The sequence below is a fragment of the Osmia lignaria genome, chromosome 7 (assembly GCF_051020975.1).
Source record: "Osmia lignaria lignaria isolate PbOS001 chromosome 7, iyOsmLign1, whole genome shotgun sequence".
Lineage (NCBI taxonomy): Eukaryota > Metazoa > Arthropoda > Insecta > Hymenoptera > Megachilidae > Osmia > Osmia lignaria.
The window spans coordinates 4,611,649-4,637,675 of NC_135038.1; the positions used below are offsets into that span (position 1 = coordinate 4,611,649).

At 39.3% G+C, this 26,027-nt stretch overlaps 2 protein-coding genes across 9 annotated transcripts; both read left to right on the forward strand.

Annotated features, from left to right (window-relative positions):
• Window positions 1-25,952, forward strand: ClC-a (chloride channel protein 2). Of its 6 annotated transcripts, XM_034336089.2 has the most exons (14): window positions 14,517-15,610; window positions 16,208-16,295; window positions 19,907-20,192; window positions 20,519-20,730; window positions 21,097-21,617; window positions 21,752-21,986; window positions 22,056-22,218; window positions 22,287-22,517; window positions 22,699-22,922; window positions 23,008-23,199; window positions 23,323-23,465; window positions 23,708-23,876; window positions 23,958-24,185; window positions 24,292-25,952. In XM_034336089.2, the coding sequence occupies exons 1-14, from the start codon at window positions 15,462-15,464 to the stop codon at window positions 24,463-24,465; spliced, it is 3,015 nt and encodes a 1,004-aa protein (XP_034191980.1). In that variant the 5' UTR covers window positions 14,517-15,461; the 3' UTR covers window positions 24,466-25,952. The 6 variants fall into 6 exon arrangements, with proteins under 6 accessions (XP_034191983.1, XP_034191986.1, XP_034191980.1 ...); XM_034336092.2 differs by lacking the exons at window positions 14,517-15,610; window positions 16,208-16,295 and adding an exon at window positions 1-1,243; XM_034336095.2 differs by lacking the exons at window positions 14,517-15,610; window positions 16,208-16,295 and adding an exon at window positions 1,328-3,059.
• Window positions 3,068-11,806, forward strand: LOC117609588 (putative oxidoreductase YjmC). 3 transcript variants are annotated; one of them, XM_034336131.2, is made up of 4 exons: window positions 3,068-7,799; window positions 7,903-8,268; window positions 8,980-9,157; window positions 9,322-11,806. In XM_034336131.2, exons 2-4 carry the CDS (start codon window positions 7,924-7,926, stop codon window positions 9,996-9,998), a joined length of 1,200 nt encoding a protein of 399 aa, XP_034192022.2. In that variant the 5' UTR covers window positions 3,068-7,799; window positions 7,903-7,923; the 3' UTR covers window positions 9,999-11,806. The 3 variants fall into 3 exon arrangements, with proteins under 3 accessions (XP_034192022.2, XP_034192020.2, XP_076545187.1); XM_034336129.2 differs by having other exon boundaries at window positions 3,068-4,963; window positions 7,478-8,268; XM_076689072.1 differs by having other exon boundaries at window positions 3,068-8,268.
• Window positions 25,953-26,027: the final 75 nt, after the last annotated feature.

The following is a 26,027-nucleotide window of genomic DNA, read 5'->3' on the forward strand; positions in this document are numbered from 1 at the left end:
AAAAATCCAAGTGTCGCGTGCGGTTGACAAAGAAGGATACCGATTTTCCTGTAAACCGTGGCAAGCAGAAATCTCGGCCGCTTCATTCATACACCTATCAGTCGGCTGACGACCGTCCGAGCGGACAGTCGCTCTTGAAGCGAGTCTCGTGTCCCGTACGACCCTCCGAGACCCTTCGAATTCGAATCGTTTTCCTTCATCAGTGTTTTAAATGAAACTTTACTTTTTAACAATTTTTCGTCATCCGAGCAAGTATTCGTAAAAAAATTCAGCTAGTTCTCGTGTGCGCGTCGAACGAGTGAAAGTTTCGGAATAAAATCCATCGTCCGCGAAGTTTCTCGTGTTCTTCTATCAACGACGAGTTAATTTCATTATTATAAACGTATCTTTTATTTACACGTTGAAATTGAATCGATCGTGCTACGTAAAAAGGATTGAGATTCGTCAGGGAAGTTTTTGTTTCTGAAACATAGATCTATCTCGCGATGAAAAACATTGAAAATTTCAGAGTACACGAAGCTGCTATTACGATGTAAATACGTTGTTTTTGTTTTCGGTATTTGGTAGCTAGCGAACGCGTGTCTCACAATCAGAGTGGTTCATTAGGTACATATAGACCGCGTGCTCGAAAGGACGTTTAAGCTGTTCAGACGGGAACAACTTTTGTTTTCTTCTTCTTCTGCTTCTTCTACTTCTTCTTCGAGTCTCTTGTAACGTTCCTTGGGATTTAACGATCGAAGATCGTACGTTTTCGCGTCTGTGCAACGAAACCGATAGTATTCTGGTCGATGCTTATTGTAAATTCCTTATCACCGTTTCACGTAATATCGTCGTTGTCGTTTCGGTATCTCGTTGTTTTCGGGATATTCGCGAATGTGGCCGAGTGATCGGTGAAAAATAAAGAAAAAAAAGGAAAGATCGTTCTGGGTGACGATAAATGCGTCGAAAGCGGGGATCGTGGTCGATAAATGTAAGTGGCAGGAGAGGAAGAGGAAGAAAGATTCGTCTTGTTTAAGAAACCTATGTAAGTGAAGTGCCGATCTAACTTGACCTAACCTCCTTCCTTTCTCTCTCTCTGTCTCTTCCCATTTTTTATCTTGTTGGCTCCTATGGTCTCTGCTCGTTCTTTGATCGAACGAGTCCCGTGAATTTTCGAAAATCGTCCCCGTACTCGAGATCCAACATGGCATCGTCCGACAACGAGGGAGGACAAGACTATGGTCTGGGATACCAGAATACTTTGGTGAGTGCTTTATCTTTTCTCACTTTCGATTCGATCCTGTAACAGGATCAAGCCGATAGTTTGTTTAGTTTTTAAGTTTCTTAATTAGTACATATCGGAGAGAACACGATGCGATACTTTGCGAAAGAAGATAAAGAGGATAATTTCAGTGTCTGATTACTGTTATTAGACAGTAAATTAGAATAATACACTTTGAAGAGAATACAAAATGACAGGTTGCAAGAAGATAAGAAGGATAATTGTAGATCCTAAGCTTATCGCTAGGCTTCCATTTCGTATTTTTTATTTTTTGCTTTCATTAATTACTGTTATTATTATGCATTAGAATAAAATGACGTAGACGAAGAGATATTACCAGGAAAGGATAAAATTAGCGATTGCTTGTTGAATTAAAGTGACGAGACTTGAAACGATTGACGCGTTAAAGGCAGCGGTAGGCAAGGGTTGCAAACCTATTTTCATGTTTATTCTTGGCCACGACGCCGAAGCTAGTCGCGAATAGTTCGCTTTGGAGTTTAGAGTGCAATTTATACCGTTTGCAACGAGCGGACCACGTGCTCCGCCTCCACTTTCACGCCTTCATTTTCATAATATTCGCACGCTTTCCTCCATTCATCCTACGGTTGATTATATCAATCGATCGTCTACCCTACCTTCGATGAATCTTTGCTAATTTATCGTGTCGTAATTAGGCCAGTTGTACCAGATTACACTAATCGAAATAAGTGAAAAAAAAAACGTTTGATAAACACGAGTCGAAAAATCATTCAGACCTACTCGAGACACGCGTGTTATCGATACGATTCCTTCGCTTCTCTTCCATCGAGTTTAAAAACGAAATTGCAAACAGGTATGTATACAAGTGGTTTTCCATCAAGAAATTATCAGAGGATTCGCTATGAGATTTATAGAACGTTCTATTATCTGTACATCGTTTATCCTGCAAATAGTTGTAAATTATTAAGCTACTTCGTTATCTCGAATAGTACTTGCAGGAGTAAGAAAGGGTAATGTCGAGCTGTTAGCGAGAGCCTGTCCCGTTTAGATCGCCGTTCAATTCGCGAATTTATTCGAGTTTACAGTTAAACAGCTTGGTAAGAGTTTCTTTGGTGACCTAATATTTCTTATCAGGATTTTCTGCGTAGTAGAGAAGCTGTTATAGTTGATTCGTGTTTACGAGTTACGATGATATGTACAAATTACGTTGTAGGCCGAGGAGCGAATGAAATGAATAAAAATAATATTAATATCGCAGCCGATTCTGATTCTCGATCTTATTAATAATATTAATCGAGCGCGATAGTGCTTCGTATCAGTAAAATCACAGCCGATTAGAATCTATGGCGCGAATGTACTAAAGTATACCTATCCGACATACAGTCGAACGAAACAGTTTAGATATAATTGCGAAATAATTTAATTTGAGGAAGATCAGACAGGTGATTTGAAAATTCGTCTGAGAAAAGCGAGAAAAGACGTTTGTTGGCTGACTAACGCGTTCTTTCCTGCCACCCTCGCGTGAAGGCTCCGATTTTGCAACGGTGAAACGTTCCACGTGTCTGCCAACTGGTCGCGGATTCTTCAGACGCTGTTATATCAAACATGAAGACAATACGTCCTCGAGCAGACGCGTCACTTTCGAAACAGTCTATGCAAAATTACGGGGCAAATTGCCATTTCTAGCGACTCGCGATATCTTGCACCGTCGTCCCCTCTTCCTATTAGTCGTCTTCTTTATTCGCGAGGACGTGTCGTGAAAAACAATTTTATGAGTCATAATATCTTTGACTTTCTTACTTCAAATTTTAAGCATTAGGTAAGTTTTTTACCTAAACCAAGTGAAAAATCTCTAACTCGGCTATTTGTTTTGCCTGTGCCTGACACTATCTGCTTAGCCTCTTATCGCTAATTTCTCTTTCATCTTCTAGCAGATCGTAAACTTAATCAATTTCCTTCTAATAATTACCAGTTTATTAGAGTATTAGCAGATTAAAGTTGTTGATACTTTTAATTACTAAACCAGGATACTTGTTTCACTGGACAGAATTTATGCAAGAAAAACAGTATACCGATAATGTGTCATTGATAATTCGTCTTCGAGTTTAAAAGTTCACAAACAGTTCGATTATTTCATGAAAAATATAAGGTCGATCGAACGAATTCTGTGTAGTTGGTCGATCGTTGTATCGCGATCCTTTGAAAGGCTAGATAAAAAGGACCTTACCTGTAACAGTTATTGACGCACACAGAGGAGAAACAAAAACCGGTAAATTACATCCTCTCGTTCAGGAACCCCGTGTCTTTTTCTTATTTGCCGTCTTCTATCGACGTACGCACACCATAGCGAAAAGCCTTTTTACCAGAGATTCCATCAGAGGAATCGGTTTTCCTTCAAATCATTCGATTACTGTCATTTTATTTAAACCATTAGTTTTATTAGAATTAGAAATTCTTTTCTGGCAAAAGATTTGCGTTCAGTATCAATCGTTTGATCGTTTGTTTTGAAATCAAACAACGATCGATGATGTCATCTCATTAACGTCGATTAACTCGTTCTCCGCGTTTCGAAGGTTCTCGCAGTGATTTTCTTTTTCTTTTTTTTTTTTTTATCATATGTCTGTACGTTCAGGTGATTCTTTTTTCTAACACCTTAGAAACAACGCAATATTCTTTTCGTTTCCGTCTTTCCACGACCGTCTCGTGCTCGTTAAGCAACGTAACGCGATCGAATATTTATGATGTAATCGCGAGCAGCGCTTTTCCGATCGTCATCGACACTTCGATTCGTTAGCAACGCTAGACGAAAGGTTATGCAAGTTTTGCATAATTTTTGCAGCTTATCGTACCTTGGTCAGTGAACAGAAGGAAAAAACCGAAGAACCTAACCACGATATTTATCATTATTCCATTCGTTCTAACGTGAATTGTTTTTATCGTAAAAATTTTTTTTCAATTTTTCATTCCCGCCACAAAGATGCTTTGTACCAAATGAAATGAAAAAGTTCTTTACCATTATGCAGTTTGTAGCTTTCTTTCTGAGATATAAGCGATCCAAAATTAGATGCCTGACTTCCGGGGTGCTCTACTTGGCGTCAAGGGCGTGCTGGAAGTGGAGTACCCAATTTTAAATCGTCTGTACCTTGAAAATTAACCTCCAGATTACAAAATGATAAAGGATTTTTCCCTTTCTTTTGCTACGAAGAATCGACAGTTTTTGCAGTGTGAATCATTTTTGAAATATTTTCTATGTATGTATGTATGTAGGTTAAAAGGATTAAGCTCAAGGAAGCAATGGTTTTCATTGACGCGATGTAATCGCACGAATACATATGTAATATGCAAACAAAATTCGCGCTTTCAATTAACAAACGATCTAAACTAGTTATCGCAATCGATTAGTCGATTTCTAATACGATCGGAACGCGAGATAACGCGTATAAGCATTAATCCTCCTTCTTGATTCGTTAATTCGTTTATGCTCGCTTCTCGAATTGTGTTTGATCTGTTGTAAATCAATCTTTTTTTTTTTATCCTGTCAAACATTTGTGACGTGGACCGCGGATTGTAAAACATCGATAGAGTTACGGCTAACAAGATCTTGCGTACCACCAAAACAAACATCACATTAATTCATTATTGTCAACAGCAATTCGTCAACCGATGATGAAAATTGATTTACTTCGTTTTCGTTTGAAAGCAACCAGATGTTTGAAGAAAATTGTAATTAATTAATTATTATTATTATTTATTATTATACGGGCGAATTAGTACTATGAATATGTGATTATGATATGGTTATGTTCGGTAAATGCAGAATGTTAAGCTTAGTGCTGAAATAATCTGCAGATTTTCGTCTTGATGCCAGTGATAGAGTCACTGAAGATGTCAATCGATAATTGGAATGAAATGATACTGAAGCATGATCTGCAGATAGGATCAGCGTGCCGAAATTTTGAAAAGTATCGAGGTATTAGGTTATTTTGGATCGATTACGGTCTCGAAAATAGATGATGCGGATTTCTGTAGGAAAATTAATCTGCATTCTAAAAGTAACGTTCCTTTCTTCGAATTACACAATTTGTTTGATTACACAGTTATCTAGTCAAGGTCTGTTTAACACTTCCTCAGCAATGATTTTTTTTTTTTTCAAAAAACCAATGGAGTTACGAGCTTGCATAAACGAAAGTTTACAAATATAATTATCGATACGATTAGTTTGACCGTTGTGCGACAACGCATCCTTGAAAATCTACGATCAGAGACGAGATTGATAACGTTACTTTGATGATTCTGTGCTGGTTCTGTGTGTTGCCCAGCGAGAAAGGAACTGGTACGATTAGCTGTTTTTGCTCGCCAGAATTCCTAAAGCAACGAGCATATTTTTCGATCGGTACGTAAAGTACAATCAGGGTTATCGTTTTAAAAGATATTCGCCAGGCGGAGAAATGAGATTTCTATATTTTAAATCGATAGGACACATTTAACTTCACTTTTGGTAGAATTATCGAACAAATGATTAATTACCAAATTTTTATCGATATTAACCCAATTATTATCGATAAAATAGAAGAAATTTGTTATTGTTACGCGCGTACGACTGTAAGTTTATATACGACGACCTCGCGTATATAATCGGAACACAAATATTGACAATTAACTATAACGACGCGCAGGTGATACTCGGTCGCGATGAATTTATGCGTTTACCAAACCATTTTTCTCTATTTCTTATCAATTTTAATCATCGGACAGTGGGAACAGTGTCGATATAAATTCTCAAATATTTTCAGATAATCTTTCAGTTAAAAAAAAAAAAATTTGTTCTTTCGATTCAGCTGAACTAGCAGGTAGCTCGTTTTTCAGGAAGCGAAGCGAAACGGTAGCTTACAGTGGTCACTCAACACCGAGGTGTCGCTTCGTTTTCTATAGGCACGCGATCGTTCGATTCCTTTTAACTTTTTCGCCTCGACGTCGAATAGGTAGGAAGGAAGGAAAGAAATCGCATCTTTCAGTTTACGTTGGATTACGCAAACGGTAGTACGATATCGGTACGGGCCGAATATTCGACACGGGGCATGATTTAGACGTGGATTGTATTGCGTAACGCTAGATACAGCTAAGTTAGCAATGCACACGGAAACGCAGGGTCGATTAATGATTTTTTCTGCGGCTGGATCAGCCGGTTTGCCTTGCAACCTCTCCCGTAACGAGGATCTTGCATTTTATTTCACCTGTTAGTCGTACATCTGTGAAATTCGTTTTACGACCCTGCGACACGTGCCAACCAAACACCGTTCTTTCAACACGTTCCAAACGGGGTTTGTATTGAGAAACCGAAAGCAGGAATGTATCATTAGCGGTTCTGGCGCGTAAATCGCTCATCTTTTTCTACTTTAACTTCCCATCGAGATTATTTAAAGTATTACTTTATTTTGCACATTTTTTATACCATAGGGCACACTAGGTGTCAGTGTAGCGTTGATTAGATAGCGTGAGACTAACAGGCACAGTCTTAGACGTTTCGACGAACAATATTTAATTAGGAAAAACTTTTTCAAACTGTGTACATGCTTTGTAATGTCTGTGATTACGTTAAGAAGATACTTGTTGGTTTTATCGATGCAAAAATAGAAATACGTCCTCCTTTCCTCTAACCTAGAAAACAATCGTAAAACGAAACAAACGGCATTCATACGCGTTTAAATATGCAAAAAAATATGAAACGAATGCACGTATCGCAGGAAAACTTGGAAGTAAACAGTAATAAAGTACATGTTACGGCAAAAGAAAGTATCGAACATTTCCTATTCCAGCAAATTTATTCCAACATTTTATATTAATTTTTACTTGATTCTATTGATCGACAATTAATTTCCTCGTGAAATCCGTAGCTTGGTTCGTTTCCTCGTGAAAGTGTACTTTCAAATATGATATCAAAACCAGTTAATGTTTAGACCTTGAACCAAGCCTCTTCTATGCGATAAGACTTCAAAGATGTATCGACAAAAAAAATTCATAAAAAGCGACATACATTCCAAATATTTATAGCGATACATTTAACATAAAATTCAACCAACTGCGATGATGCATAAATTTTGAAGAAGATTAATTCGTGATGTAACTGTGATCTATATGTATAACAATACATAGAAACGAGACGTTAGCGTTATCTCGAATAATTTAAAGTTCCCGCTTGATCGACGTCAGCCAGTCTAGCCAATATATTTTTTGCAGTGTCAGGTGACGTAAGTAGCGATCGCGAAGCTGGTGCAACAACACGTTCTATTCGTATCACGAAAATAGTCGCGTGATCTATAGATCAGCTGGTGGTCGAGTTAATTAGTCGAACAGTTATCCCGAAAGTTAATTATTCAGATAGGAAAATATTGAATCAAAAGCGTTGAATCGGTGAATAAACCTGTCGTCGACTGCTTCGACTCATCGATAGAAGTTACGAGGTAACTGCGAGAGAACGCAGCCTAGTTTCCGCCAGCTGGGAACGCGGGAAATTCAAATCCGATCGCGCGCTCCGTATCGCGGATGAAAATCAAACAGTGTTAGTAAAAAGAATTTCGAAACTGAAACTATTAAGTAGTAACATATGAAATTTTCTACGATTCAACGATAAAGAAAGTTAAGATTCCTGGTCTGTATAACAGAAAGATAAAATTGAAAGGACGATGTCGAAGATGTACAGAAGTTTTCTGACCACCTTTCAAAGCAGAGCGAAGCTTTTGAAAAATATGCTGAAATTCAGCTCGATAAATACGAAAAGGATGGCTACCGCGCAAAGTAGCGATCAGATGGTCATACCTAAAGAGGATGTAGTCAGATTTATTAACGAATGTATGTGCAAAGTTGGAACGACACCAGAATCTGGAGAAATCGTTGGCCATCATTTAATGACCGCTGATTACAGTGGCCATTTTAGCCATGGAATGAACAGGGTGCCAATGTACATAAAGGATATTCAAAATAAGATCACCGATCCTGTTGCTAAGCCGCAGATCATTACTGATTTTCAGGTACGATTCGATCGAAAATCACACGAGACTGTGCGTCAACTGTGTATTGGCAATATTATTTTATCGATCTCGAGAGAGAAGGTAATTCCTGCAGTTTCGCCTTGTAGAGACAGAGCAACCTAGTCAGTTCTAATCAGTCATTCACCGAGTTGATTGATTATAATAATATTCTATAATAAAACGTGGTCGCACAGTTATCGCACAGTTATCGCACACTCGTTGTCGTTGAAAATGCATTAAAGACGAGTGAACGACACTTGAAAATCCAGCTTCGACCGGTTTACTTGATCGTCGTTGGTGGTGGAAATTTTATCATTTCCTTTGCTTAAAGCACGACGAAGAAAGTATATCAGACAGCCTCTGTTATTTTAACTTCAATCAGTTTCATTCTTCTCGACGAGTTATATATTTAATTTCCTTTTCCGCGTTAATCCGAAGACGCTGTAAAAAGTATACATATTTCGTTTCGAGGTAAAAGAAAATGATCCGTTTGAAAAAACAGACAGATAATTCGCTGCTTTCGAAACGGGCCAGCTTCTTATCTCCGGTTACCTAACTTTGTTTCGATAAACAGAACAAATCTCGCTTGTTAACGAAGCAATTCTTTTCAATTATTCTGCAAGCTCCACCCAGGATGTCGTCAAGTAAACCAAAGATGGGTCGTTCAGTTTCACCGTGAAATTCGACGAGTATCGATGAATATTCTTGCAGGCGATAGCTTTGGTCAGCGGGAACAACGGTCTGGGCCAGGTGATCGGTAAATTCTGTATGGAATTGGCGATCGAAAAATCGAAGAAGTTTGGTATCGGCATGGTGGCGGCTCGTCAATCGAATCATTACGGAATCTGCGGTTACTACACGGCGATGGCGATCAAACAGAACCTGATAGGTAGTGACGGATGGGAGCGTTGAATCATTTGGAATTTTATTTGCCTGTTCCAGCTTTTCAAAAATCATGAATATTTTAAAAACATCGGGTTTCAAATAAAATTCAAAGTGATTCGAAAAATTTTCTGATGTTCGAGACGCTTGATAACCCATCGCTGCCAATAGGCTTTAGCTGCACCAACACCAGCCCTCTGATGGCTCCAACTCGCAGTAAACAATCGGCATTGGGCACGAATCCTATAAGTTTGGGAATGTCCGCATTGAACAACGATAGATTCAATCTGGACATGGCCACCACAGCCGTGGCATTGGGTAAAATCGAGCTCGCGGTGAGAAAAAACGAACCCATACCCGCGGGTTGGGCGCTCGATGTTCATGGAAAGGTGACAACAGATCCCGAGAAAGCTTACGAAGCTACCGTTCTGATGCCTCTCGGAGGTGAAGAACGTAATTCAGGTTACAAAGGTTACGGATTGGCTTTGATGGTCGAAGTGCTTTGCGGTATTTTATCCGGAAGTCACTTTGGACCTAACATCAGAAAGTGGAAAGGTAGCCAAAAGATCGCTAATCTCGGACAGTGTTTCATGGCTATCAATCCGGATGCTTTTTGTTCTGGGTCACAAGAAAGATTATCGAAGTTGTTGAAACAATTGAGAGAGCTACCTATTGTCGGAGACAAGCCTGTTATGGTAGCTGGAGATCCAGAGAAACATTCCATGGAACGCGTGGATAAAGAAGGTGGCATTACTTATCATCCTAATCAGTTAAAAGCTGCCAAAGAGTTGGCGAACCAATTAGGAGTCGCACCTATGAAAATTATTCCTAAGAAAATGACTCGTTGATTAAGGATTAAGGATTTAAGACAGTTTTCTAAATGTTTTCTAAATGTTTTAGTTTGTTTCATAGTTGTATTTTAGATAGATAATGTGAAGAATTAATTAAGTTCAGAGATATCTTGAATTGGAATGGGTGAAATTTTCTTTCTTCAAGATTTAAGTACACGAGACTGAATTTTATTCATCGTCCATTTATTTTACACAATTGTAAATTTGTCACAACCATAATCTTTAAACGTTACCATTTTTATATCGCTGTACAAGAAGAAGTCTATTTTATATAAATCTTAAAAAATAATATATGCATGTATTTTATTGCAAGCTCCGTATCCTCTGATTCGATGTATCGATCACAGGATCGGTTAATCACTTTACAAGAAACATCATTTTTCATCGATGTTTCATTCAGTTGATCGTGTGACGAATCAGAGGATGGGCTAAATGACACTTTCAGATTTTCGAGTAATGTTTACAGAAGGATAAGCATCGCGTGTTGTCAGTTTAATAGAAACGATGATGTAACAATACTGTGGTCTGATCGTTGGTCGATGATGATGATGATGAGGAGGACGACGATGATTGACTACGGCTATGTCCTTGGACTTGCTCGTGGGATCTCGATTGCACCCATTACCGATCGGGACTCGCGATTATCGACAAGCGAATCTCTGTTGGATAACTAACAACACTGATTTGCATAATCAGGATACACATCAGAGACAAGACACGTGTATCGATCGATGGATGTTCAGAAGAATTATTTGCTCGATCGATGTTAACCCTATGAACGATAATTAAAAGCGAAAGAAACTTTACCTGGGAATTACGTGTATCGATTGCAATTCCATGTTCTACGATCAAGGAAATTCAACTCCGTCATTTCATCTGTGCGCAGTCATTAGAATTCTTATGATCTTTCGTTACCATAGTAGTAGACACCTGGTCGTGTAATTACTCGACGAGAACGTGTACGATTACACGTAAAGATTAACTTTATTAATTTTTAATTGGAAATTGAGTTGGATGTTGGATGACTAACCGTGTTTATTAAGTCTCATCGGAATTTACACTCTCAACGAATGTGTTTATTTTTCGCAAGATTTTCGATAACAATTTTTTGCAAAAACTCTTCACCCTTTACATGCATATTTACAATTCGTTGAGACAGATCTTTAAATAAACGTCGCAATAAATATTTTCATGACACAAAAACGTCGTCGGTGTATCAGGGGTAGTCAACCAATGATGATTCTTTCTGCTCGATGTTCTCTCGAGTGGTAAACAGGGTTATCGAAGAGATTCGCAGACTCCGTGTCTTTTTTCACTTATCGTTAATTTTTCGTTTATAAACGAGAACGTTACGAATGTAACTGATTCGTTGTTGATAAGATTAACAAAGTCCTTAGTGGTTTTGTTATCGTGTATAAAAAGCGTGTCATTTAATCGCATTGCGTCAATATTCGATACTGTTTGTAAACTTATAGACGAGAGATGCGTAGGAGTAATGAGAAAATTTTCTTATTTTCTAAGCCAACGAAGGATAACACGATTAGAAAAAAAAGCAATTTCTTTGACGAAAGGATAATTGGTTAAATTCGTATGCTAGTCCATCGATAGTTCGCACAGATCGCTTTACTTATGCTCGACGCGTGTCAAGTTGAATCGTGGAATCGAAATTTCATCAACGTGTTCGTATCAAGTATACTTTCTACGTATTTTGCTGTCGTTGCACGTGTCGCAGAAAACATCGAGATTCTAGTCAATATAGATTCTCATCTCGTATGTTCTATTTATCATTTTTTTTTTTTTTTTTTTTCGTAAACGTCTACAACGAAGCAATGAATCGAAGCGTGTTTTGATTATTAAAATCATTAAAAACATTAAGAATATGACGGATGTACTTACAAGGAGTTCAAAAGTTATCGATACGCTTTGTTTTGTTGCTGTATTATCGAACAGGCCTCAAATGCGTGCTCGGGCTATCTTATTTTTCTCACGATAACCACATGCGAATGCACGAAGGTTTTTATTAAACATGAACAATCGTGTACAAGAAAAAAAGAACATCGCTCCAATAGTCGTCGAAAGAATGAAGAATAAATTTGATAGAAGAAGTCGTAAATCGACTGTCGATGACTCAGAATGGTGATTCTTTTTTCAGTAGGAAACGTGGTTACATTTGTCGGCACGGATCGTCTCTAGAATCGTTAATTACACGTTATCTCATTAGATCTGACGATGAGTTTGTTGCGAGATACCGATCGTGCTGTCCGGTATCCACTTTGTCCTAGACCCGATTATACATCTACGTATTACTCGTTTCACTCGGGTACAAGAATTATTACTGTTAAAAATCCTAAAAATTTTCATTGAAATTAGTTACTTCGAACAATAGAGGATCGGAACGAAGAAAATTATCGCGAATAAAATGATAGATGGTAAACAAGAGTGATTCGAAGAATATAAGGGCCAGCTAAATAGGAAGGAAGGTCCAATGATTGGACAAACGATCTTGTCGAAAATGCAATCGTATGCACTGTTGACGCATCGCGAGAATGGTAACTCGTTCCTCGGCCATGTGACTGACATTAACTAATTCAGTGCTCTAATATACCGGCATGGGGTCGTGAACCCATGGGATATCCGTGGTGATAGTTGTTCAACATTCTTCTCTTGCTAATTTCATATAAATCTATTTCCAATTCGTATCTCTTTGACAGTGTCCAATTTTTTTGTCAAACAATTATACGCCTATAGAACCTTTGTCTACCGTAATGAACCACGTTTGTTTCCTCCAGGCTCGGAAATGGTTGTTTCAAAGACAGTTAGACAATTAAGAGGTCGAACCATTCTTAGAAAGAATGTACGTCGGTTGTCTAGTCTAACGAAACGATCTTCTTTTTCTGCACTGTTTGCGTAAATTACGCTTTGTAATACTTAATCGGTGTCGTTCCATATTCATCAGACGACTAATTACACTTAAATTGTACTCGTCTATTAATTAAACAAGTACACGCGTCATACGATTGTTATGAAACAGATTCATTCATTATTGCCTTTAGTTACGAACGTGGTATTGTTGTTCAACGATAGATGACACGAGTACAATGCAAAAAAGATGTTTAAAATTTCCATTTAAACGTTGATTTATTTTTGTTGAATGATATCATTGCTGGTATACACGTGATCGATGTGTGCTCTGATTAGTTGTTAATGGTATTATTTTGTACGTTCGTTCAGTTTAGTGGACACAAATAATTATGATCGTACAATTTTATTAAAAATTATTCGATGCAAAGAGCTTGCAAATACAACGAATTATTCCGTTTCCAAGAGTTACGAATTTGAATACTCTCAATCGGTAGGTCTGTACACTTTTCGCGTTTCATTAAATACTTTAAACTAACAAGAAGTTTGCGTTTGACTTGACGTGATAATTCATCTTCCATATTCCTGCTTGAAATATTGAAATGGTAACCGACTTGCTAATAAGCGTTGCTCAGTTTTCCTTCGTTTCTAAAAATAAATTCTCGTGTAATTTGCTGGATTTTTTAATTGTCAAGAATCCACTAAAAAGCAACTAATTTTCTCTTAAAGCACAATGTTCGTGTCGTACATGGTTTTGTGAATGTACGTTAGAGATTTCAACTTTACTGTTGACCTAATTTCATGGAAGAAAACACGAGATTGCTGGCTGTTTCTGTTTGTCCAAGAATATCAAGATCTTTATAAATATCTCTGTTTCATTGGAAGTTCAATAATTGCCAATTGCTGTTGACGCACTCCTTCGTTTAGACAAATTTACCGAGTCGGCAATGCTTTCCGGTCCATTATCTGCTATCTCTTTGCTCATCCGGATAAACACACGAATTTATGGCCTGAGTACGTTGATAATTAAGCGAGCTTTTTCCAAGTGATAAATACGAACAATTTGCTTGGCCATTCGGTTAATCGTTCACCTGTATCCACTGAAAATCTTTGCCAGATCAAATCGTCATTTTTACTCGACAAGGTAGGTGCTTATCCTCTACGAGTATCTAGAAGCTAGATATTCGCTAGAATCTTATTCTCTTCTCCTCGTTGGTGTATTTCGATCATTTTGCAAATATAATATGTCGTTTGGATCGTTTCTACTGAAAAAGAAAAAAATAATAAAAAAAAATAAATAATTGGAACCGGAAATATCCTGCAGAAAATAAGCGAGGAGAGAGTCATCGATCGGAGGCTCGGTGCCGGCATCGGGTAAGACAGCCATTCATCAAATTACGTGGTAATTTTGATCAATGATAACTGGTGACTTTGAAGGCAGCTTCCTACGAGCCCTCGTTGAGGGAAGTGGCCAATTGCCGTGTACGGCTATCGTACAGTCGCTACTACAAATCTCACCGATAAGACTTTTCAATTTCTCGTTCTTTTCTTCTATTTCAAATCCATCCTCACTGTCTGTTCGAAATTCTTTATAGCAATTAAGGAGCAATTAATTATATAAATTAATTGCTTTGGTATTTTCATATAAAAAAAAAGATTCAATCCATAGTGTTATACTTTGATACGGATTTTCTTCACGAGATCAATCAAATTAATTACAATTGTGTCAAAGAATGTGTCGAATAATTGTTCAAATTGATTTCAAATGATTTCACGACGATAATTGAGACGAATTTATTGAAAGTTATGTTGAACATTGTCGGGAAAAAATGTCGATGATGAGTGTCCTCCCGACGATACCGCAGAGGTGAGAAGAGAGACAGTTTTTCCTCCCCCCTGATATCGCGGGGGGAAAATCGCGAGCGGTATGGCGACGACGACGACGACGACGACGACAATGATGTCGACAACAGTCGGAGCGAGGCTAATGAGTCCGTAAATTGGACCAGCTAGGTCCTCCCATCTGAGCTCCATACGGTGCTCTTCTCTCTTCTCATTGTCAGTGTGACTCATTGACTTGGTGTGCGACGGTGTATCAGCCTACCATTCAATTGCTTTAAACGTTCGCTTTTTCCCCAATTTTTCCTTCGTTTCGTCCGTGTAGTGTCAGTGTCAGTGTCGCGACGATTCTACGAAAGAGTTTCCAGTGATTCGGCTTTCAAATTGTGTTTCTCTCGTTGAAAAATGCTATCCAGAAGATCTCTCGAATATTTGATTCTTGTTTTCTTCATTTTTCTCGCGAAGATCTTCAAAAACGACGCGACTGTCTCTTGGTCTGTATGTCTTCGATCAGTGATCGGTGAATCTTCTTAAGAAAAAAAAGAGCAGGGTTCTCGTTTGTTTTGTGAAAGACTGGAAGATATTAAGGATGATTTTCACACGATTACGTAATCTTTCGAACTCAGGGGACTCGAGGCTCGGAGCTGCACTTTGAGCGAGCTGAGAATTTATTGCACCGATAGGATTTATCGGTCGTGTCGAAGAGGAATCACGCGGTGTATTCTCTCAGATAGCCGTAAAGTTTCGAAGGAGCATCCGAACATGGCGAATCAGACGACGAAGAAGGAGCTCCTGGAGGAGACTCTGCATTATCATCCAGAGGGTAGCGAGGAGGAAGTAGACAAGGAATGGGAGGAATTCACCAGGTTGATGGCGAAATTGAGGGAAAATCGGCGAAACAGGCCGCACAGGTATCCGATAGTTTTTCATTCTAAGGAATCTTAAAGGGTGTCTCCTCGTGCCGTTCGTACAAACTTGTGAAAGTGATGTTTCTTTGTGAGAAAGTAAGTGAAAAGTATGAAAGGGTGCTTCTTCGTACGAAGATTTCTTTTTCGAGAAAATCCATTGTGAATACTACTCACGTTTCCTACGTTTGATATACCTGTTCAATTGTTCGTTGTAAAGTGTTGGTATTTCTTTTATTGGATAATGGTGGTTACTTAACACCAGAACGACCAAACTCGTCACAACGATGTACTTAATTGTGCTATCTTCGCTTCGTCGTAGTTAAAAAATTGTCGAAAATGCGTTCATTTTATCAGCTAACTGGAAACGCGAGAGAACGAGTAGAAAAATATTATGAAATTTTCTCGAAAATGAAACTTCGTACGAAGAAAGTTTACCATACATTTTCGACTTACTTTTCCATGAAAAATAACATCGTCCTAAAGTTCTAAAAGTCACGATTCTGTGTACAGCGGTTACAAGAAAGAAAAACATATTCGTTCGTGTACCTTCCCTCCGTATTTGTTTCTCTAATTGACAATGAAATCTTTTGTTTTTATCAGACCCTCGCAAGCTTTCTATCCGTGTCCTCCGCCAAACGCGGACGAGGAGCAGCAGGAATTCGATCCCTTCGATTACATTAACACGATTGTAAGCGATTTTTCTGAACGATCGTTTAGTGCATCGTGATGCTAGTTTCTTATGCATGAATCGAGAAGAAACATGAAATTTTCTGCCAAGTATCTAGAAACGCTGTCTTCTTGCACATTCGTTTTCCTCTTCGCAATGATAAATTGCATTTTTCTTTGAATCTGATTTTTGATTAGTTGCCAAACGGGCAGACGAGAGGCTAGATTTGAAATAAACGTACCGCGAGAACAGCTTACAATAATGGGTCACGATTTCTCTCGTCGAATATTAGAAAAACGATCTTTCGTCGATCGTTCCTTGCCCAAAAAGTTTCAGCCTGACTAGCGTCTTCTCGATCATACAAATTTGTTGCACATCTCGAAACAGGTTTCACAAATGTCAATGAAATGTCAGATATATAAGAGTATAAATCGACCTTGACACGAAATCTGCATCACGAGATTGCAATGATCAGTTTACACACCTCGCAAATGTACTTCCACGAAATTAGAAACGTAAAGACGAGCGACTTTGAGTCGCTTCTCTTATTACCTCGAAAAACTATCTACCTGCAACGTACAGAACGTTCGTTGAAAAATCGAAGCAACCAAACGTTCTTTTTCCTTCTCGCAAGAAAACGCACGAAAGCAGAATGCAAAAAAAATGCATTGCGTAAATTCTGAGACTGAAAACTTGCATGCATCCCAAACGATTTATTATGCTTCTCGCGAGTACAAGTTACGAGCGTCGTACACGTTCAATTTCTGTTTCAATAAACCACGACGAATCGAACGAATCTTTCTTTCCATCACTCGTGGGAACAAATTATTCCCCGTCTATGTGTTAAATATTCACCCATAATACATATTACTGTTCATTATTATTTCCTACTATTTCTTAGTACACAGTACCTACCTTTGATAGAAATTAATTGTACGCCAAGTCGTACTGCTTACTACTTGTCGCGCTTCTCCCATTCGTAACTGTTACCTACTTGCTACGCGTTGTTTCGTGGTACACCCGTTTGATCATTACGGTTCAAATGAAAATTCCTTCGGCGTTCAATTGGTCACGCAAAAACCATCATAGATTCGCGTAAACGCTGTACAATTTTACAAACGGAAAAGAGTACGCCGACTATTGCTGCTACACGCCTTTCTAAGCAACGCCTTTATCTACATGAATGAGCGCTTAAGGACTCGTTACGTTTATACGACACGCGTGACCAGAATGTAAATCTTTTCTCGCAACTCACGTGACAACTTTGATTCCACACACACAGATGCATATCGTAACCATCTTCACGCATACGATTCACCTTGTACCGTGTATATGTTTATTTTTGGTATGCATCGTTTACAAGTTTACATTCATTTTACGTAATTTTATGAAAAACTTTCTTTTATTCTTACGTCTTATTCGGCTCCTTGGTTAAATAGTAGAATTTTTAGTTTTTTGCTTTCTGTTGAAATTAGGCCATTAATTGATTAAATCACTGAAATCGGGTTAGAGGCTGATTGCCCAGTAGAACGTGACCCTCGTTGACGTCAAATTTGTTGCACACTAGTTCAGATGTTCCCTATATTTCATTTGGTTTCCTTCGGATTTATAAGTAACATTGTAAATTTCGAGTAAACAAGTTTTGATAAACAAGGACACGGTAATTACTAATAGTAGTAATGAGCAACACGTGAAACAATAGATAGACGCGTCGCAAAGTAGAATTCATACAGAAAAGTTACTAGTTATTTCCGGTTCTTTTTCACGATTCCAAAAGCTTTTCAAACGTTTAACAAACACAGGAAGTAGATATCGTTGGGAAAATTGCGAAAGAGCTAACATTTTGGTCACGAGGGTAGATGAAATGAAATTCAACGAAACGCGCAATGTTCGATCGCAACGTTGTTGGCTGAATTAACTGTTCGTGTCGAGGACATTTAATGAGCAATGAACAATAGAGTAGACCCCGTCGTTGACCGATGTTAGCTGGCGGACGCTAAAAATAAGGATTTTGACGGTTGCCAAAATTCAAGGAATATCGTCCGCTCAAGTTCGCAATCGAAAAGCTTCTCGAGAGCTTTCAGTTGTCGCTCGTCCGTAAATTTGACGGCATTGCACGCTCCGTAAACATTTGCATAATTAAACGTCTCCTGAAACGTATCGAACCGATTGTATCGATTATCGAAAAAGGCATATCTATTCGTCAGGGTGTTGCGTGTTTCGTGAATAAATCTTTCTCGTTTATTTTAACGAGTGATTGATCAAACTTGAAAATTGGCGAAGATCGAAACAACTCGAGGCATTTCTCGGGGCGAACGTGGATGTTCGACAATATTAATCGATTGATTTGTTGACTTTTAGTGTAACAAGTGTACATTGGCACTGGCCGAGGCAAACAATAGAAACGCAATGAACGATTCGCAATAAGTCGTGGCCAAAAATACCGAGTTTCAAAGTTTGCCAAGAGACAAACGGGAGGAATGTAGGGGAAAACAAGACGGCAATAATTAGTTGATTTTCGGCTGTTGATGAATTAAATTCCTCTGAAAGTGGATAAAAAGAATGCTTAATCAATTATCAGTGATTCGTAAAGGTTTTCTGTACATATTTCAGAAATGCCTTGTCCCTCGTTAAAAGATCTTTGATCCAGTTTTCATGCCGGCTGTCGTTCTGAACAGAGCTTATTTCGTCTGTAACGATGATTATATTGTAAGTGGAATTCTTTAAGTGCTACATTGTACCTTGTTTCGTATAATTAATTTAAAAGAAACTTAACATTATTCTTTTTATGAGAGTATTTGATCGTCGAATCTTCATCGATCTAATTACTTATCCTTCGGTATCATCATTAAATATCAACCCATAATACACATCGTGATCACTAATCAAAGTTATCGAACTTTGAAAGCGTAATCTTGTTTTCTTCGGATTCCATATGAAATTGTTCAAACAAGAGCTAGTCTCGATACCCTGTTCATTCGGTTGAAACGTTTCGTTTTGTGCTCGTCAATTATCTTTTTCGCAATTTAAAAGATTTCTTTTTTTTTCTTAATTTTACGACAAGTAGTAAGTCACACCGATTAATCGTACACCGTATAATTTGAAATAAGGACAGTTTGCATATATCATTGAGAAATTTCACGCAATATTTTCTTATCTTTAGACGGATAACGATTTTTGTGACGTTATCTCTCGTACACGCGTAATTATAATCGCTTTTGAATGCTGATTTTCGTAAAGTAATTGTTAGACTAGTGCCTCTAAAATTGCTTAATAAGCTTCGTCTCGCCTGAGCTTCTTTCAATTCCTTTGCTTTTCCTCGTGAAAAGCAACGAGCTTGCACCTGAAAATTTTAACCTTAAGCAAAGATGTAGAATCGGATCACTTTCGAGATATAAAGAATTTCGAATGATCGGTTTAATCGCAGAATCCTGCGCAAAGATCGTGGGTATCAATCGTTTGGTACGTATTAAACATTTCTGCAAATCTTGCATCGTGTTCTCTAAAGATATTTTTTCAATTGTACGATACAAATTTTCTGTACAAAGTGTCGTCCATCGTGTACAAATTATTGGAAGGATACGAGTTGTTGACGATAAGAATGTAAAATGAATGAAACGATGATGATTTAGATGTATGGTCGCTACACGAAGGACCTGGGTGAGTACGCAAAAGAAGAGGCACGAAAACTCAAGTACCACGAAAAGGCTCGACGAAAATATGATAAAACCAGAGAGGAGGATTTACGGAAGTCGAGAAGAGGACCATTGTGCCGGAAGCTGGTGGCATTACTGGCGTTCGCCTGGAAACACACTGGAGCTAGATTAGGCGAAGATTGGGTCTTCTTGGCACTTCTCGGTGTTATCATGGCGCTTATCAGTTACGCCATGGATCGTGGGATTTCTATGTGCAATAACGGTCAGTTTCACGTGCACAGTGTTCCTTGTTTCCAAATCAAGGCTGTAATTTTGATTAAATTAATTTAAAAACAATTTTCTCTGTCGAAACAGTTCGTTAATTTTTCTTTTCAGTTAATTGCAAGGTCTCGGTTAGAAATTTTTAAACAGTAATTAGTTTACAATGTCCTTCGTCTCTCGAATAAACTTAGCGAATCGAGGCCTCGTTGTCTAGAAAATTAGTTTAAATGTAACTTGAAGCCAATGAGAAATTGTCGATTTTCCAAGTAATTATTTTTCGGGTAATTATTTGTCGGGTGCTCGTTAACCGTGTCCTTGTTCCACCAGCCAGGATATGGCTTTATCAGGACCTGACGCATCATCCGGCACTTCAGTATCTCGCCTGGGTGTCCTTGCCAGTTTGTCTGATCCTCTTCAGCGCTGGTTTCGTCCATATTGTTGCACCTCAGAGCATAGGATCCGGGATTCCAGAGATGAAGACCATCCTACGTGGAGTCGCGTTGAAGGAGTACCTAACTTTTCGTACTCTAGTCGCCAAGGTTAGACAGAAAACATAATCTCGTTGCATTCGTTGCTTCAGTGAACTGTATCTACGTAATTGCGGATATCCTGGTTGCTGTTTTTTCCAGCTTTTGTTTCTCTTGTCACGCGATTGCTCGTTAATTATTAATCAATCCTTTGATCCTACGATATTGTACGCGTTCACACGACGAATCCTCTTCGCAACCACTAAAAAAAAACCACTTCATTCCATCGTCATAATTTTCCAAAACATTGCTAATTTTGAGTTGTGGCTTTATCTGGAATATTACAGCATGTTTTTGCATGTTTTTGCATGTTTTTGCATGTTTTTGCATGTTTTCGAAGCTCGGTGTAGCCTACCTACCTATCCTAATTTCTAACAGGTGATAGGTTTGACCGCCACCCTGGGCTCCGGCTTGCCCCTGGGCAAAGAGGGTCCTTTCGTGCATATCGCCAGTATCGTAGCGACCCTTCTCTCGAAATTGGTCACCAGCTTTCAAGGGATCTACGAGAATGAGAGCAGAAACTGCGAGATGCTCGCGGCAGCTTGCGCGGTCGGTGTGGCCGCGTGTTTCGCGGCTCCCATCGGAGGTGTTCTCTTCAGCATCGAGGTCACCACCGTCTATTTCGCCGTACGAAATTATTGGCGAGGTTTCTTCGCCGCTGTATGCGGCGCCACGATGTTTCGATTGCTGGCGATCTGGTTTCAAAGGGAAGAAACCATCACCGCGATGTTCGCTACGAATTTCACCATGGATTTTCCCTTCGATCCTCAAGAACTGTTCGTATTTGCTTTGATCGGCGTTGGCAGCGGTCTATGTGGTGCTTTTTACGTCTGGTTACACAGACAGTATGTCATCTTCATGAGGAAGAACAAGAGTATGAACAGCTTTCTGCAGAAAAAGTGAGTGATCTATGCAGCCGGTATTAACATGCAAATTAGAGGAGATTGTAACATGTTAATACCGATCACCTCCTAGATATATTTATTACATCTTCTCCCGAATCATGGTTTGTGATCGTATCGAATAATTCCAGTCGTTTTCTCTACCCTGGAATCGTTTCTCTCTTGGTGTCGTCCATATCCTTTCCGTTGGGACTAGGCCAATTCATGGCTGGTGATTTGAACACCCATGACCAAGTGTACGGTTTGTTTACCAACTTCACCTGGACCAAAGAAGAACTAGGCGTCGAAGAGATGAACATAGTAAAACACTGGTCCACGGGGTACACCGACGTGTTCATTGGTCTGCTTGGCTTCGGTACCTTCACGGTAAGAATTCGAGAAGAAAATTGTCGAGCAAAATATGGTCCACGGTCGAACAAAGAATTTTGATTTCAGTTCATCTTTTCTATCATAAGCTCGACGGTTCCCGTGCCTTCGGGAATCTTCATCCCCGTGTTTAAAATCGGCGCTGCGCTAGGCAGAGCCGTGGGAGAGGCTATGGCTCTATGGTTCCCCACCGGCGTTCGTTATGGCGGTATCATAACTCCTATCGTACCAGGTAATTTTCATCCGAGTCAGGGCTGAAATTCGCATCGTATATCGTTGCAATGGAATGAAATTTTGTAGGAGGTTACGCTACCGTCGGTGCAGCTGCATTTTCCGGTGCAGTGACTCACACCATCTCCGTCAGCGTTATCGTATTCGAGATGACCGGTCAGATAACGCACATCGTGCCAATTATGATCGCTGTGCTGATCAGTAACGCTATCGCCGCTCTTCTTCAACCCAGCATATACGATAGCATCATTCTGATCAAGAAACTACCATACCTGCCGGATCTACTGCCATCCAGTTCAGGTAAATCTCGTATTCCGAAGATCTCCTTTCAAATCTCGTTTAACTACATTTCTCGTTTCCTTGAACAAGCTTCTCGAAAGGATTTATGATTAAAGAGGTAATTCTCGTTAGAAACCCTGTAGATGTTTAACGAAATTCACATCTGAGTTGCATTTTCGAGAACGAATCGTAATTTTCATAGGAATGTACAACGTTTACGTGGAAGACTTCATGGTACGCGACGTGAAGTACATCTGGCATGGAATTACGTATCAGAAATTGAAGGAAATTCTAAAGGAAAACCGCAAACTACGTGGTTTTCCTCTGGTTGACAATCCAGATTCGATGATTCTCCTCGGGTCCATTCAAAGGCTGGAATTAATCAAATTGATCGAGAAACATATTGGCCGCGAGCGAAGGTTACAGGTAGTTAACTTAGTTTTAAGGATTTTCCTATCCTACTTTGTCTACGTTCCAAGTAGGATTAGTAGGTTTTCCATGGTGTCGTTAGGTGGCTCAAAAATGGCACAAAGAAGCCGAGGAAAGAGCTCGAGAAGAGATGGAACGTCAATTGAGGGATCAAGAGAGAACAAGGAGACCATCGCGGTTCGAGGTGATTCCAGCACCGGATATCTTGAAAATGCAAAGACAAAGCGCGAACGATCTAACGATGTCTCCGAATAATGGGACGGCTTCTGACCACGTGAGTCACACCCTGTTGACGTCAATGAACGCACACGTAATTGTGTCTATTTGCTCAATTAACTGCGTTATCCTGCTTCACCGCCACGCTGATTATCCTCCCTCTACTCTCGTTATCTTTTAGCACACTTACCATTCTCCGGTATTTGGCTCGCAACCGAAGAAGTCAATCCTGAAGAAAACCAACTCTTTCACGTTGAAAGGATTCAGTCCGTTGGTTAGTCCAGCTGTTACTCCGTACACAACCGTCACCGGCGCGGAGAGCAGGTAAAACTTGTGACTGGAAAGAATCGAGTTTGTAATACGTAAAAATAAGACTGTATCCCACATTCTGAGAGATGAGAAATTGACTATTGACCAGGAATGCGAACACAGAGTAGCCTTTTCTTGCCTCTGTGCCGTTTTTCCAATCATCTTCTCGTCTATGCATTACTATCATCGCGTATGTTGGTTCTGCAACGAGGAAAACTGGTTTTCCCTCGATCTCCATAGCACCGTTACGATTCTAGGATACGTTTGGCCTTCGAAGCGATCTTCCGCAAGTCTGCCACCTTACAGGACGTAGATCCTGATCCGGAATTAGGTTCCGGAACTGGTACCAGGCGCGATAGTCAAGAGGTAGCGCCCCATACACCCATGTTAGCACCCAGTCCAGCCACATCGAAGAAAGTACAATTGGTAATGACAGATGGTTTACATCGTTGCATCGTAATGAAAAGACGATGAAAACCGTTTCGTAACGTTTCTTCGTATCGACAGCCCCGGGAAAGAGTGATAGACATGTCAGCGGAGGATCAGAAACGATGGGAAGAAAGCGAAATGGCGTTGGAAGTTGATTTCTCTAGGTGTCACATCGATCCAGCACCCTTTCAACTGGTCGAAAGGACGTCTCTGTTGAAGGTGCACAGTCTGTTCAGTATGGTCGGCGTGAATCACGCCTATGTAACAGCCATTGGAAGGCTAGTCGGGGTTGTCGGGCTGAAAGAGGTTCGTTCAAAATACAGATACCTCTGTCCTCTCTGTTTTTAATTTACAATAGAAGTGGGTTCTAGGCTCTAAGTTTATTTCGCGACATTTTTCCATCTGTTCACAGCTAAGGAAAGCGATAGAAGACGCGAACGCTGGAATTTTGCCTATGCACACGGAATCACACATCGGTGTCTCGACGTCCAGCATCGCGAAAAGCGAGACGGACACGGAGAGCAAGAACGCTAGCACGATGAACTCTATAGCTTCCGTCGATTGTGAGAAAGTTGAGAAAGTCTGAATATTGAAAGGAAAGAAAGAGAGAGAGAGATAGAGGGGGGGGGGGGGGAGAAAGATAAGCTAGAAAGATAAGTAAAAACAAAAATGTGATAGTCGTGTTGTGAGACGCGCGACGCGGCCTGTGAACGATGCGATAGACAGACGAGTTTCTTTTAACTAAAATTATTCCCTTTCTTCCTTCCACGATCGTGATTCTATTAACGAAACCACGAGCAACAAGTCGATCGTAAACGCTTACATAACTAATGATCGATTTTAAACTTTTCTCGTACTTAAAATCTCGGGACAAGATTATCGCCAACACTTTGAAGGTTTCAGAAACGTATACGGTATATAGATTAAAAATTGTTATAGAATCTACATTGTCGATCAGTGAGTGACGAGCAATAATCTTTCGGTTTTTATCTATCAAATATGCTCGTCATCGTTGTAGATGATTCGACAGGTTGCTCTTGATCATTTGTCGGAAGGAAGCTCTCGGTACCGAAGATTTACATCAGGGTTTAATCAAGTTGTTCTTTACCAATTTAGCTGGTCTTTTATCTAATTCACTGTATTCCTTGTAACATAATAGAATTATTATAGAGAGTTACCAGGTACGAATGTACGAGTCTCGAATGATTGTTTTAATAGATGTTTGATTTCGTGATATCAGTGCTCAAACAAGATTATCCATGAAGAGCATGGACTCGTATCCTACGTAGAACGTCGAAGCTTCTCGTTAATAATATATATGGTGCTCCGAAATAACTTTTCAACGAGTTCGCTTCGCGTTCGTAAAGGAATATGCTGTGAATCGTGCGACTGTTGTAGACAATCCAATCATAAATCGTGATCGATAATGTATTATATTATAGGACAAGGCGATATAGTCAGCGACCTTGACAAGCGTGATTTATTCTAATGTAATTAATTTAAGGAAGAATCGCGGATGATGTTGATTCACGTTGAATAGTCTTTTGTAGTGTGTAAAATTCATCTGACCATGGTTGTGCCAACCTATTTATTCTAATCGTTAATTGTTGTTAATTGGGCGTGAAAGTTAATGATGTTATTAATGAGAGAGAGAGAGAGAGAGTGAGAGGAGATAGGAATACATTAAATGGAATTTTGATATATCTCTCATGGTAGAAATTGAACGAGAGGACATATCATATTCTGATAGACAACTATTTTAATTTCGAGATAGCATCATTGAGAATGATGTCTTAATTAATCATTCTAACGTTATTGTAGGACCAGAAGCGGATAATACCGTTCTGTTCGACGGTGGATCGGTTATCTGCGAGTATACTAGTTTAAGTAAAAGTTCATAGGGCATTTTACATTCCATCCGACGTTATAGTTTCACGATGCATCCCATTTTACTGTAAATTAATTCTGTGTTTATCACGCTTTATCCATGCTCTAGCGTGACCAATTATCACCAAGTACACAGTTGTACAATCGGGAGACGACATTAAATAATTTATTATATTATTTACAATATTGTGCAGTCGATATTATTTTTTTCTCAACATCGATACAGAAGGTACGCGTGCAGACTCTACGAAACTGCAGCTC